Raw genomic sequence first — 16,173 nt, 5'->3', positions numbered from 1 at the left:
AAACAACAAAAAAAACGAACTACATTTTGTTTTTAGCTGAATGTTAATCTTTCTGATCAATAATGAAATTTGTTTTGCAGAATAATGAAAAGTTACACTCTTAATTGAAAGAAAAATCTAAAAAGCTTTTACATTGTTGATATTTTTTGCATACTTTCTGTTAAATAGTACATATAATATTTTAATTATATACCTATAAAATATATATATATAAAAAAATGGAATAAAAAAATATAATACTGCTTGTAGGAGCAAAGTTAATAATACCTCACCCCAAAATTAAAATAGTAGTTTACTCACCCTGAAGTTGTTCCAAACCAGAAAAAATAAAAATAAATTGTGAAACACAAGGATGAGAGATGAGTGGATTGTGGTTGTGACGTTTAAATTTCAAAGGCACATAAAAGCACCATAAAAGTTGCCAATAATCACTTGCACTATACACTACGTAAATTTGTAAATTAATAGACTTGCTGGTAAATACTGTTAACGTCTATGCGGAACAGAAATTAAATCAATTTTATGAATGAAGTACATTCACATCGTAAAATGTTTATATAGCAATCACTAAAGCATATTAAAGAAAGTGTCATCATTACTGTCATTGCAATGTATTTACTGTCATCTGAGGCTCTTTTTTGAATCAAGCAGTTCAAGAAGTCAATAAAAATGGTTTGAGATGAGTGTTAAAAATGTTCAGTTCATGCCGGTTCAGTTTGCAGCGCATCGCCAGCATAATTTGTGAAACTTCTCAGGTAAATCATGATGGTAACAGTGATATACTTGCAGTTGTAAGAATCTTCATAGAAATTAATTGAATGCTTAAAGAAGATCTTTGACTGAAACTTTGTAAGATATTACAGATTTGCAAGCTATACAACAGTGTGCAGGCTTTTTCAATTTTTTCCCCAATGTATTGTGTGCGCACCTGCCCGCAATGTGTTTATTTATGGGTTTAACAGCATTAGCATTGAACATGCTTTATCAACTGAACACGATTTGCCGATGCCTATACTGAATTATGATAAACTCATAAGAAAACAAAGAAAGCAAAGAAACATTTCTTAATAAGTTTAAGCTAGAGTAAAGTTAATTTAACTCATTTATTTATTAGTTTTTCATTACTTATTTAATTTCACTTCTATCAAAATGGTGTTATGGCAGTTTGCCTGATAGAACACAACACGTTTGGATGTCTTATGCACGATTTACACGTGGGAGCAGATTTAAATTTAGTTTGAACCAACTAACGTTGTGGAAATACAAAAACATCTGAGAATTTACATCAGATTGGCTTTGCAAATTATTTACACAATTTGTTCTGCTCATGTTTCATGAATAAGGCCCATTGTCTTTAAATTTGAATGTGTGAAAGTGAACAAAATTTGAGAATGGAGCTGTCTTCTGTGCACTTAGAATGCACCCCACAATTTGAGGACCACTGGTTTTGACCTTAACATGCGTGTTGCCTGTAAGACATTGTGAAGCACTTTTGTGCAGTTAGTAAGAAAACCATGATCATAGCCCCCTAATGAGAATATCTTTAATGTCCCTGGAAATGTACTCTAGCTCTAAGCTCCATAGCTCACTTTGTGAGAACTGCTGTGCCAAAAAGAGTACAAAAATGAGAGGAATTTATTCCCATTGCAACTTTTTGCTCATTTTTCCCTTTCTTCTCTCTAAAACATGTTTATACATTTTTTTTATTATCGTCCTCTTGATATCTTAATTTTATGAATGTTCTTGATCTATTGCTTTCCCCCTTTATTTGCCCTACTTTGAATTGCAAGACACGTCATCTGTGCTGGGTTCAAATGAGCTCTCATGAGTTTTGCTTAAAGTGATAACTCATCGACTTTCTTTCAACCACAGAAAGTTAGCTTCAGTCACTATTCAATTTGATTACATAATTTTTCCCTACAATGAAAGTAAATGGTCATTTTGTCATCTCCATTAGTGTTTCACAGAAAAAAAGAAGGCATAACTTTTTGGGATGACAGAATTTTCATTTTTGGTAAACTGTCCTTTTGAGGTGCTAATTGACATTAGTGGGTTGTTGATTTGGTAGCATTTTAACTTTTCATTTCTTATCTATTTTATTTATTTATTTATTGTCCAGTGCAGCTCTGATTAAATGATGTAACAAAGACACATCCTCATTTTAGATATTTTAAATGTATTTTTCTATATTTTAGATATTTTAAAGTGAATTTAAGCATTTATTTTCCTCTACCTCAGTGAAAACCAGGGTGCTTTATGGGACTCCTAACTAATAACAGATAAACCAAGATATTAAGCACCAATGCAAATAACAGTCCCTAGGAGTACATTTCATATATTAAGATATGTATCTTAAGTCATAATAGAGCTCATGAAATTAAACGCTTGGCTGGAAAGTTTTCTCCAGTTCACTTAGCTTTGCAATAACCATAATAGCAGAAATTATTGTAGTACACCTCTGGAACAGTTTCCAGCCACTCTGAACCACCCCTGGCTCTGTTTGCAATTTAGCTATTGCATGCAAATGTTTAGCTTGCAGAAAAAAAGTGCTAAAAAATGGCAAACAGTTTCTTTTAATTATACTTGCCTTAAATATTAAAATCGCAAACATGACGTTTAGAGCAGAGTTCTGAGTTATTTTATCAGAATACATGTATTATCTGAGCATCTGATATGCATGCTTCTCATATCTGTGCATGTTAATATCAGACATACTGAAGAATTTCTTAAAGATCTTGTGCATGTGCGTATTCGATTTTTCAAAATATTCTGGTTGTATGGTAATTTACTTTAGATCCACACATAACCAGCAAAGTTTAAACTGTTTTAGTAGGCATCTCTCTGCTGCTGTTGCACTATGAGCCCAATATGTTCACAAGCGTTTTCGACCACCTCTGAATGTATTTGAACTGGACAAATCTCATAAGATTTTAAATAGGCATAGTCTATGACTATTCGGGTCGCAGGAGTGCACACACTAAACGACCGTTGGCTGTGCGATCTGAGACTTGTAGTCTCAGACCAGTTGCGGACTCAAAACATCAAAGAAGACAGGCTTGAGTTGTGCAGTGTGTGCTAGGCTTCAGGACGGTCCTTGACTGCTAAATAGGCAGCATCAAAAAATAGAAGGCAAGTCACTTTAATTTGCATAGTGCTTAAATACATGCATTATTGTACACGCAGTACATATTGATTCCACTTTAATTGTTGAACACGGACCTCCAATTTAAGGAAATAAATACAGACAATTAATGTTATTTGAAAACTAGCAACTTTTTATGGTAGGTTAACTTTATGTTAGATAACAGTTTATCTAACCTATCATATTACTTAACACAGCAAAAATAAATAAATAAAGTGAAATGGCATTTGTGCCTCTTATGCTTTACTAATGGGTCTCTAATGAATGTTCCATATGATACTTTAAAGATCCTTTTAATTTTCTCTTATTACCATTTTCGTATAAACTGTAATGCATATGTACAAATGTTTTGTAAATGTTAAGTTCAATCATGAAACTCTCTGCATGGCGGAAACTGATATGTCCTTTTGACATGTACTCTGTTAGCCAGTCAGTTCGTGTACACCATAGCCCAAGCTCATGTGTTTTTTGACATGTTATGTGTTAAGCTATTTGGCTCGCATGGTGTAAGTTGATGGGTTCTTTGACATGTAATCTGTTTGCCAATCAACTTGTGTACTCTCTCTTCATCAAATGCAGATAGGTGGATTCACCATAGTGCACTCCAAATGTTTTTTTCTCTGAAACCCTCCACCTCCCCAGCACCACTGTTTAGATAAACGGGGATTGTGTGTATTTCTAATTGTGCAGCAGCATGTCTCACATGCTCAACATAGTATGTCTGTGTATGTTCTTGCAGTAGTAGGTCTTCATATTTGCTCTACAGCAACAGCAGCATTATTACCCTGCTAAATCAGTTGTCATGACTGAACTATATTAGCTGAATTTATTTAAATTAAAGTATTATTTAGTGACTAAATCAACCAAATTACAATAGGTTGCACCAATAATAATCAAGCATAGTGTCAGTTCAGGCAGGTCAAGTTAGTCACAATTAATGGCCAGTTTGGAATTCCTATCTTTAATGTGTTATTACACCTTGTTTTTGACTTACTTACTTGATATATTTGAAGTTCTGTCAAGTCTCTGATTAATCTGTTGTGCAAATGAACAGTTGTACCAGAATGTATGGGTGAATGTATCCGAATGTAAAACAATTTCTGCACGCTTTGTTCTGTCCATGCATGGCTGCATGGATGCGTGGGGAGTTTTCCCAGAACAGAACCATACCACTAACAACAACAGATTACTTCAAAAGTGAATACGATTCAAAATGTTCAATGTTTGATGGAAGTGGTTTGCTAGAGATCCTTAATATAAGTACAAATACATATATTTATGTCCAGATATTCTGTATGTTTATCTTGCGCTGACAATTCTGTCCCCCTCATTTTTAAAATACTTACTATGACTGCTTATACAGCTGTCCCCCTGAATAACAAGCAATGTATTAATCTTGCAATTTCGAGCACAGATATATAATTGTTTTCAACATTTACATAATAAGCTAAATTGTGTATCACTTGTGTTTAAGGTTAATGTCTAATTTTCTGCTGCTTGGTGACTAAGTGTATGATCTTCATGCAGAGCAAGATTTCTTTGAATTAATAAATTGGTTAGTTAATGATAATTAAGGGCTCATTTATAAAAGAACAAATTTAAGCACAATTTATAGTTAATTATGCCCATAAAAAACAGGACACCTGTTGCCTAATAGCGTACAGCTAGGCTGGAAGAAAACCTTGATTGTTTTTCCCATGAAACTGATTCAGACACACCTTGATGTTCTGCTGAGGACTCCGTTGAACAGATACAATAAAGACCTTCAAGGTTCTCGCTGTGACAGGGTGCATTCATGACCACAGCGCTGTTTCAGGTGGTTGATTTTAAATTTTTGTGTTAATTTCAGATCGATGGTGAACACGTCCCTCATGTGGCTGCCCGATTCAAGTCTCTGTCAGCATATGCCCCTGCTCAGCTGGCTGTGAGTATCTTCTACACTGTGAATACACAAATGCAAAAGTGGTTAAAATCATGCACTCCTTTCCTAATTTGCACAACAATATTGTAAAAGGAAAAGGGTGAGCAAGGAGGAGGCGGGAATCGGCTGAACAATCAACATAAACCTTTAAAAATGAACTTAATCAATGAACTTAAACAAACATAAACAGACATACATGCAACGCGGCCGCGTGTGTCTCTCTCGAACCGGCGTCTCCAGCTGTCCATTATCTCGCTCTCCCACTGATCAGCTGATCGTGCTCCATCACCTTGGTGCCACCGGTCTGACTAACGCTGCCCTTCCGGACATTCAGTCAGTCGGTGGTCCACCCTGCCTCCTGTAAACCTGGGGGAGAGATGAGGCGAGGCATGAGGAGAGGGAAAGGGCAAGCGGAGATACACAGAGAGAGAGAGAGAGAGAGAGAAGAACTTGCTTGCCGGCTCCCAGACGAGCTGTTGTCCGGTCCTCAACCACTTGCTCCTCCCCTGGCGGACGGCAGCGAGTCCTCTGGACTCTTTTGGACGGAAATGCTCTGTCCCAAGGTAGACAGCCTCGGCTGCTCCCCTGGCGGATGGCAGCGGTGAGGACTACACGGAATCACATCCCTCCTCCCTCCCGGGTTCCGGCACCACTGTAACAGGTAATGGTCGGGCAAGGAGGAGGTGGGAACTGGCTGAACAGTCAATATAAATGTTTAATGAAAAACTCAACATAAAACCAACATAAACAAACACAAACACGCATGCAACGGGGCCATGTGCATCTCTCTCTTGAACTGGCTTCTCCGGGTGCCCCTTATCTCGCTCTCCCCCTGATCAGCGGATTCAGCACCGGCCATGCTCGATCACGGCCCAGCCACGCCCTCCTCCTCGTCACAAATATATAGTTAAAATTTTTAACAAAAACATTTGTTAAAATTAAACAATAAATTACAGTGTGCATGCAAAATTTTAAAGGCTCATTAGGGGAAATAAATAGAGGTATGACTTTGTAATTGCATTTGGCATCATGGAGCGCAGAGTATTTATGGCTCTTATTAAATCATTTTAAGTCATTAAATATTCTTGACACAACTAGCTTTACTACATGATACACTTATAACATTCAAGTCAAGTCATGTTTATTTGTATAGTGCTTTTCACAATACATATTGTTTCAAAGCAGCTTTACAGAAGATCATGCCTTAATTTTTATTGTCCCCACATGGCCAGTCCGTGTGTGTGTGTGTGTGTGTGTGTGTGTGTGTGTGTGTGTGTGTACTTAGTTATTAATTAGTGAGTACAATCTGATGATAAACTCTTTGAGGACATTTGAGGATGTCCTTTTTGGAAAGCGGATTTATAAATACAGAAAATATTTTTTTTTAGGATTAGAAAGGTTATGAATTTACTATCCTCACTTGGCTATCAATCATGGATTGTGGAAAACACTTAATAAACACACTAAATAATCTCTTAACGAAAATAAAAAAAATGCAGAAAGGTTACTGTGAAGGTTATCATTAGCTCTGTATAACAACAATAGAAGTCAAACGAGTAAAACATTTCCAACATGGTAGAAAAATAAATGTGTATTGTGTAGAGTGAGTAAGATATAAGGCAATTCATCCTGACTTGAAGTGAGTGGCGGCATGTCTATCTATGTGCATTTACACCCTTATCTCCATTAGTCATCAGGCTCTCAGATTTATCTCAATGGTTAATCCTAAAGTCAACAAACTGAAAGAGACCGTAACACTTACCTGATGGTCTGTGAACTCACGATAAATACATTGAAACCCCATTAAAATCCTCTCTGACTTTATACTACATGAAACTCACACCAGTGTAGGACTGAATTTAACTCAATTCAGTAACTCATATTCATTCAAGTCATTTTCCTATCAAAATGATGCTTAAGATACACTGAAAAAGTGGTAACATGCAATTTTTACCTCACTATTTCTTCTTGATCTAATCCATAAAATGGACTTTTGTTGGTGTGTAACCTAATTTTTCAGGTGGATTTACAAATATGCTATTTCTTTTTTTTTTTTTTTTGCAAATTGAATGGTTACCACATTTTTTTTACAGTGTAGCTTATACTGCTGTCATATTTTTATTTTTTTCAGTCAGAAGCTCAAAACTACTTAGAAGTCCACACTTGTTGAAAACCCTTAAGAGATGCGTTAACTCTGAAAGGTTGACAATCATGAAAACCCTGTTGACTTACTGTAGGGTCTACCTGTAAAAAAAGTTTTTTATTTTTATTTTTTCAATTACTGTACAAATGATATTATCAGCATAAAAATGTGAGTAACAATTGTAATTTTAATTTGAAAATAACATTTAATAAGAATGTCTATGTATTTGCTATGTTCCAATGTTCCAATTTAATGACAGCATGGGCTTGGGGTGGCACAGACTCCATATTTTTGTAAATAAAACTTTATAAAACCTGATGATTCATGTTATCCAGCATGATTTGAGAATATCCCAAAGAGCATCTTGTGTGCTTCAATCAAAGTAATTCATTAGTGACCTGTAGTGCAGTCTTTCATATTTTGTTTTCATTTTACATCATAATGTTTCTTTGATTTAATTTTTTCTATGTGACACAGATCTACTGTAAACCTTAGATATTTTCTACAAGTTAACAATACTCGTAAAAGACATAGTCAGTGCATAGTGCCCATATCTGTGCCGAATTTGTCATCTTTGTATTTTGGAGCATCTCCCCAATCAAAATGAGCACTTTAAACTCATTATTCAGCACATCTGTGAGGAATGCATTGTGGTAATTATAGTCAGCATAAAAAGAGAAGGACAATGAGCATTAGGAGGGGTACTATGATATGTTATGTTTCTGAGGCGAGCAGTATCGCTTATACTGTGATACTCTCGCCATTTGAATAACAATTTGCCATCTGCTAGTCCAGCCTGACAGTTCTGAGAGAAAATAATTCACAGACACTATCAAAGCAAACTGATTGTTCCTGTAGTATGCAGCTATCAGTGATGTGGCTACAAGCTATTCAGAATTTAAAGTAGTTCATTTATAGTCAGGCTACTCTTTTCACCACACTGACTCTTGATAAAGTAGCTAAATACAGAACTACAGCAGAACTGAAATTAAGATTTTCATGAACACATTTCAGCTCTATATGTCCATACAATGCACGGTACAAAAGTAATCCACATGACTCCAGTCGATCAATGAATGTCTTCTGAAGCAAATCGATAGGTTTGTGTAAAAAATAAATCAATAATTAAAACATTATTAACTTTTAAATAGGTTAGCTAGATATCTACTAGGGATGTGCCATGGTGGTCAACAAATCAACTAGTCGTTCAACAACTGACTAGTCGATTAGTGGGGTCGACTACTAATGTTAATATTTTTAGTGGTGGTGGTTTAAATTGGAGACTCAATTTTCAAATTATTTCAGATACACAACTTCTTGGAGTGTTTTTGCATGATTACAGCTTGCTGTGCTTAAAAGTGAATAATAGGCAGCACAGTAAAATCATCTGCAAGAAGTTTATTCTCTTTTATGATTTAAGTTTAGTCCGTTTATGCAGCACTGCAGGTTCAGCCATCAAAGCACTGCATCAACAACACCATTACAAGAAGATCACTGTCGGATGTTAAATCCTCTGCAGTGAGTAATATTCTTGTAAATGTAAGGTGCTGTGGAGAGTTTAAAGTCTTTTGCTAATTCTGTCTGACACTGCTTAAATAAACAGTTGCAGTTAAAAAGGTTAAACTGCTTGATGTCGTAAACTAGATGTGTACATGCATTATTAGTGCAGTTCTGTACCTTTGAATGGGCAGCAAAGATGGCCCTGACGCACTATGGTTAAATTAAAGCCCGTCATTCTTTTTTTGGAATCTGTACCCCTAACACACAGAATACTATTTTTGTTTCATTCTTTTTTTTTGTAGCCTTTCTTATTTCTTTTCTTACTTTGATAGTTTTGCACAATAAGATGTTGCATTTTATTTAGCCTATTTCTTTGTTATATATCCATTGGTTGCTATGTTGAAGTGCTGCGCTTAGCTTTGGTATTATTTCCCTAAAAGGTGTCTGATCGGGGTCACGTGAACATAACGGAGCCTAATTTTACATTAGCATCCTTAACACCATCTAGTCCAACTGACAGACTAGTAAATTGTGAAAATTAGAAAATCATCTACAATATGAGCAGAACTGTACATTGCCTAGCTTTCAGAGTTATGTCTTTAAAATACATAATGCACCAGGCCTTTTGCAGTCTAGTCAAAGTTCTGGCCATGCAAGACTACTGGGAAAGCTCCACTAATTTGAAAAAATGCTGAACTACTGTCAGGCTACTGGAATAAGTTCGGAGCATCTCTATTTTAAATTAGTTACTCCCCAACACTGGCACCTGTAACTCTTGTGATCAAATGTATTTTGTGGTTGCAGGCAGAGTAGTTTGGCTGTCATTTTATATAAGCAGTCTTCTGCACATGTCTTAAAGACATCATGATTTATATGTATATTAAATTTATAGCTTGTTTTCTTCCTTTCTTTTTCTTGGCTTGTCTTTTCTCACAGGGACTTTGCAGAGAATCACGTTGAGTCGCTGAATTATTCCACTCTGATGACGTGCACCGAGCTCACAGTGCTGTAAGTGTTTTTGCTCGCTTTTACACACAATTAACTATATAAACTTTTTGGCTTTTTGCAGTACAGCTACACATACCTTGCTGCCAGCATCACATTTTATGGGGGCAGCATGGCAGAGGAGTTGATTTAATAGGCAATTTAATTAAATGTACTACAGATGTTGGTTTTAGTTTACGATGTCTGTTCTGGATCTTGGACAGGCTTTTTTTATTTTATCTTTTTTTTCGAGTGTCTGGGCGTGTTGATCTTAATATACTGACTTACCTGAACTACAAAAGTATTTCAAAACATCTCTTTAAAATGTACAGGCAACCACCATTATAGCACAGGTGGTAAAATGGAAGAATGCATTACGACTTCAAGTTCATTAAAAATGCCATTTTGCACAAGGCACCATCATAATAACATAAAACACTAATGAAATGAGCATTAGTTAAAAAATATGGAATGTAACAAATAATTCTCTGATGTTCATGGGAATATCATATATCTGTGTGGTGTGCTAAAACTATTTTAAACTGCATTTAGCTCATTCTTTTCATGCAGTTTGTATGACCATATTCATTTAGAGACTGCAGTAACAATTTACATTAGTTAACAACATTAATTAACATGAAGTAATAATGAACAATAATTTTACAGCATTTAATAATCTTGGTTAATGTCAACATCAGAAGTTGGATATGTTAACATTAGTTAATGGACTATGAACTATCAATGAACAATTGTATTTTTATTTACTAACATTTACTAAGACTATAAAATGCTGTAAAAATGATTGGTCATTGTTTGTTCATGATACCTAATACATTATGAACAATTAACATTAGTTAACTAATGAAACCTTATTGTTACAGAGACTACATATTTGTTCTTTTAAAATTGTATTTGTCACAATGCAGGATCATTTAAAATGAACTATTCAAGCAAAAAAGTTTTTTCATGCCCATGAAAAAAGTCAATATTCCAAAAAATGCTTCATCTATTGACAAATGGACTTCTGTTTGTGGACTTTAATGTTTTTTCCATTAATTATATATTGACTCATACCTTAAAATAACTTTTAAATCTCTTTTTAGTTCCAATAGATCCCAGAAATAAATGCTGGCCATTGTCTCATCAGGTTTCCATTTGCAAATCCCTTTGATAGAATTTGTTATACATTTTTCATTCACAACATATCAGGTCATAATAAAAGGTCTGCCTTCATTTACTCAACCTCATTGCAAACACGTACAACTTTGTTTCTTCCGTTGAACTTAAAAATTCCAAGAAAGATATGTTAGACAAAAGTACATGCCTCAGTCACCATTTACTTATATTGTACTGAAAAAAATATGCAATGGAAGTGAATGAAGACTGAACCTTTCAGTCCTTATCATTCTGCCTAAAATCTTCTTTTGATTTCTACAGAAGATTCTACAGATTTCTAGGGCAGTGGTGGCTCAGCGGTTAAGGCTCTGGGTTACTGATCAGAAGGTCGTGGGTTCAAGCCCCAACACCACCAAGACACCACTGTTGGGCCCTTGAGCAAGGCCCTTGAACCTATCTGCTCCAGGGGCGCCGTATCATGGCTGACCCTGCACTCTGACCCCAGCTTAGCTGGGATATGTGAAAAATAAATAATTTCACCATGTATATGCAGAAATGTATGTATAATGTGTGACAATTGGTCAAATTAAATTAATTAAAATTAATTAAATTAAATTAATTAAATTAAATTAAGAAAGAACGAAAGTCTTTGTTGTTCAGAGTGAGGAGGAGTAAATGACTACTTTTTGGTTCACATCTTTGCAAGTATAATAATAGGAGAATCTAATCCCAGATAAGAGATTTTACTCCAAAAAGCATATATAAATTAGACTTCTTTCCAGCTACAGTTGTGTTTTTCCTCTTGAAAGTGTGGAAAAAGTAAGCAGAATGTCTCCCGAGAACATTGTGAAGACATAAAGGTTTTGTCCATGGCATTGTTGCCTTATGTGGACAGACTGATGTCTGTGACAGCGACAACAATGGCCCTTCAGGCATTTTCTCAAGGCCTCTAATAGTTTATTATCAAGCCATTCTCTGCTGTAAGAGATGTGGGAAGTGTCAGACTTAAGTGAGAGATAGATGGGTATCTCTTCAGATAGGGTCAGCCTGTCCTCGCCGGAAAAATAAGGTAGAAAATGCAGCAAAAAGTTGTAGGATTTAGATATTTGGTTGTTTTATGCACCAGTGACTGTACTTTGAGGCTTTTCAAGCAAGTAAAAAAGTTGTCATTTTGTCTCATTGAACAATAATTTGATCTTTGAAATAATTTGAAAGATTTGTTCTTTCATTTCGATGCACAGATCATTGCATGACAATAAAATCAAGACACTTCCAGAAAACACGTTTCACTCGCTTGGAGCTTTGGTTGAACTGTGAGTACTGCAGCACATGATCTAGAAATGAAGTAACGTGTTTATGCATTCTACATTTACATCATAATTTGGTCTTTTTATGCACATTGACTGATTGATTTATTTATTTCTCCTTGTTTTTTAGAGATTTGTCTTGCAACAGAATCTCCGATCTTCCTAAAAATACTTTCAGAAGTTTAAAATCTCTGCGTAAACTGTGAGTCATGCAGTCACACCTTTTATTTCAAGAGATTTTAATTGATTAACATTTACTGGATGTAAGGGATCATTTATAGTCAGCCAGTCATTATCGCAAAAAAAAATCCCAGCAGGGTGATCAAAATCTTGAAGGGTTTATTTTGCCATAATGACCATCATGCTGCACATTATTCTGCTTATTACTCAGCTACTTACCAAATAAATAAATACATGGACATAAAATATTGATTTGAAATTAAAGTAATATTTACCACTTTAAATTAGGTATCTAACTACTTTGTACTTAAGCATTTTATACAATGTACTTATTATGTACTTACATTTAAAGTCCCTGCATTTAATTACATCTGTAGGTGCACTGTTAACATTACCCCTAATCTTAAACATAACTATACCCCAAACCTTACCTTTAACCCTAACCCTTACCCCTAACCCTTATTCCTAACCCTAACCCCAACCCTAAACCTACCCGTACCTCAACCTCAGTAGCAGCAAATGTGAATCTTGTGAGAATTTTGCTGAACAGTATGTAGTTGGAGTTGTGGTGGCGTAGTGGGCTAAAGCACATAACTGTTAATCAGAAGGTTGCTGGTTTGATCCCCACAGCCACCACCATTGTGTCCTTGAGCAAGACACTTAAATCCAGGTTGCTCTGGGGGATTGTCCCTGTAATAAATGCACTGTAAGTCGCTTTGGATAATAGCGTCTGCCAAATGTATAAATGTAAATGTAAAATGTAAATGTAGTTACACAATAAGTGCATTGTATTATATGTATTTTATTGGTAGTACAAAGTATTCAAAGAAATATAATATAAAGTGGGACCAATTATTATATTACCTTACTTGCAGATTACAGTACCTTAAAGCTTCAGCTAAAACAAATTGGCCCTTTATAATATATGGCCTATCCAGCAAGATGAACACTATTTCTAAATATTAATTAATATATAATTTTTATTATGTCAGTTATTAGTCATATTGACATTTAACTGAAATGTAATGGTCATCTACAGTTCCCCATCTGTTGCTCACTTCGACCTTGTGTCAAAGAAGCGACACTAGGGGTCTCTCTTGAGAGCCTTGCGCATCTCTGAACTTGAGAAAAGGCCAATGAGAAATTGGCAGACCGAATTTGCATGTCCCGCCCCCACGAACCACCCACCCCTCGACACGCTCGTTGACTTCCACCCGGGCTCGGGGTGACAGCGGCTCACAACATGGCCAGTCAGCTTATCCCCTTGAGCCCCCCCGAGCTGGATGAAGAGCTCACCGCTGCATTGGAGAGTGTTTCGGCGTCTGACACGGAAGACTCGATTAGGCTGCCACCCTCGGGTCGGCATGCCCAGTCTGAAGCTGATGCCCAGTCTAAGGCTGATGCTTGCCCTCCGTCCTCCCCAAAGACTTCACGGCTAGATGACTGGTTCCTTGGGTCTGGGCGCCGCTCACAGCCACGCAACCAGACGTGCTCCGTCTGCTCGCCAAACGCGCTGCTCCACGCCAACCTGGGCCCAGCTCTCAGCCCCAGCATCGAGCGCCCCACAAGAAGCGCACACCCCCCGTCTCCTGAACGTCCTCGAGGACCCGGAAAGCATTCCTGAGATGGACGCCCCAGGGAATAAGCTGGTAAGCAGATCACTGTTCAAGCCAGGCACGGCGATTCCTCTAATACATTTCCAGAGGCTCCTGGGGCATATGGCATCCTCCGCGGCGGTCTCACCGCTGGGGTTGATGCATATGTGACCGCTTCAGCACTGGCTCCAGACTTGAGTCCTGAGACGGGCATGGCGCCATGGCATGCACCGTGTGTTCATCACCTCCACCTGCCGCTATATTTTCAACTCCTGGACAGACCTCTGTTCTCTGCAGACAGCAGTCCCCTTACAGCAGGTGTCCCGACACATTCTGGTCACCACAGACGCCTACAAACAGGATTGGGGTGCCGTGTGCAATGGGCATGCAGCTGCTGGCTCCTGGAAAGGGCCCCCACTGCGTTGGCACATTAACCTACCGAATTCAGGGCAAGCATTTCTTGATCTGCTCAGACAGCACCGCGATGGTAACGTACATAAATCTCCAAGGTGGCATGCGCTTCCATCATATGTCACAACTCACCCGCCATCTCCTCCTTTGGAGCCAGCAGTGACTCAGATCGCAGCGCGCCACTCACATCCCGGGCAACCTCAACATGGCAACGGACGCACTGTCACGACAAGGTATGCTCAGCGGAGAGAGGAGGCTCCACCCCCAGATGGTCCAGCTGGTTTTGGAACAGTTCGGCAAAGCACAGGTAGACCTGTTCGCTTCCCAGGAGACCTCCCACTGCCCGCTCTGGTACTCCCTAACAGAGGCTCCTCTCAGGACAGACACGCTGGCACAAAGCTGGCCCCGGGGGCTGCGCAAATATGCATTTCCCTCAGTGAGCCTTCTTGCATGGGTGCTGTGCAAGGTCAGGGAGGACAAGGAAAAAGACACCCTGGTGGCCCCCTACTGGCCCACTCAGACTTGGTTCTCGGATCTCGTGCTCCTCACGACAGCCCCTCCCTGTCGAATTCCCCTGAGGAAGGACCTTCTTACTCAGGGACAGGGCACCCTCTGGCATCCGCGCCCAGACCTCTGGAACCTCCATGTCTGGCCCCTGGACGGATGCAGAAGATCTAAGTGGCCTACCAATCAACCAAGCCAGAGCTCCCTCTACCAGGCAACTTTACGCTCTGAAGTGGCGCTTGTTCGAAAATTGGTATTATTCCCGGTCTGAAGATCCACAGAAGTGCGCAGTTGGGTCAGTGCTCTCATTGCTGCAGGAAAGGTTGGAGGGGAGGCTTAGGTTATCAGGTTCCTTATAGGCGCCCGGAGGTTGAACCCTCCCCGGCCAAGCCTGTTCCCCTCCTGTGATCTCTCAGTGGTCCTCTAGAGCCTTCAGAGAACCCCCTTCGAGCCGCTAAAATCAGTCTAGCTTAAGGCCCTCTCCTTGAAGACAGCCCTCCTGATCACGCTCGCTTCCATCAAGAGGGTTGTGGACACGTTCTCTGTCAGCAAGACACCTGCCTGGGGTTTGGTCCGGCAGACACTCATGTTGTCCTAAGACCGTGACCGGGCTACGTGCCCAAGGTTCCTACGACCCCCTTCAGGGACCAAGTAGTGAACCTGCAAGTGCTGCCCCGGGAGAAGGCAGACCCAGCCTTTTTGTTGCTGTGTCCAGTACGTGCCCTGCGTACTTATGTAGACCGTACGCAGAGTTTTAGACGTTTTGAACAGCTCTTTGTCTGCTTTGGTGGACAAGGGGATGCTGTCTCCAAACAGAGGCTTTCCCACTCGGTTGTTGATGCCATAGCATGCGCATATCTCACCCAGGCCATGCCTGCCCCCTTGCGGGTTTGAGCACACTCGACAAGAAGTGTGGCATCCTCGTGGGCACTGGCCAATGGCACCACCCTAGAAGACATATGCAGAGCAGCAGGCTGGGTAACACCCAATACCTTTACGAGATTTTACAATCTCAGGGTTGAGTCAGTTTCGTCCCGTGTTCTTTCAGGTCCGAGCCGGTAGAACTGACGCAGAACAACTGACCGGGTGTACCACTTGCATCTAGTGCCTTTCCCCTCCACTGAGGCGATCACGTGCACTCTTATCCCAGGATACCCCGCTAACGTGGCTCCCTGGATGACTCCTCCCTAGTCCGCGAATTCAGCAGAGGAATTCTCCAACCATACCCACTATGTGTACTGAAACTACTCTTTATTGGAATAGGTGCTCCACAGGACAGGCCCCTATGTGGATTAATCCCCCCTGTGTGTATTTTCCCCCTACTGGCGGACCCACATCTCCCTTGAGCAGTCCCCTCTGCCCCCCAGCCA

At 39.1% G+C, this 16,173-nt stretch overlaps 1 protein-coding gene across 1 annotated transcript in view; it reads left to right on the top strand.

Annotated features, from left to right (window-relative positions):
• The window catches only part of LOC127636783 (relaxin receptor 2-like), a 56,612-nt gene that overhangs the window by 27,800 nt on the left and 12,639 nt on the right, over positions 1-16,173 (top strand). The window contains exons 9-12 of the mRNA XM_052117513.1: positions 4,992-5,066; positions 9,643-9,714; positions 12,048-12,119; positions 12,244-12,315. Of these exons, the coding sequence (XP_051973473.1) occupies positions 4,992-5,066; positions 9,643-9,714; positions 12,048-12,119; positions 12,244-12,315 (291 nt within the window). The remainder of the gene's footprint in view (positions 1-4,991; positions 5,067-9,642; positions 9,715-12,047; positions 12,120-12,243; positions 12,316-16,173) is intronic.

The sequence above is a fragment of the Xyrauchen texanus genome, chromosome 44, assembly GCF_025860055.1.
Source record: "Xyrauchen texanus isolate HMW12.3.18 chromosome 44, RBS_HiC_50CHRs, whole genome shotgun sequence".
Lineage (NCBI taxonomy): Eukaryota > Metazoa > Chordata > Actinopteri > Cypriniformes > Catostomidae > Xyrauchen > Xyrauchen texanus.
This window is presented reverse-complemented; position numbering and strand designations above follow the sequence as displayed.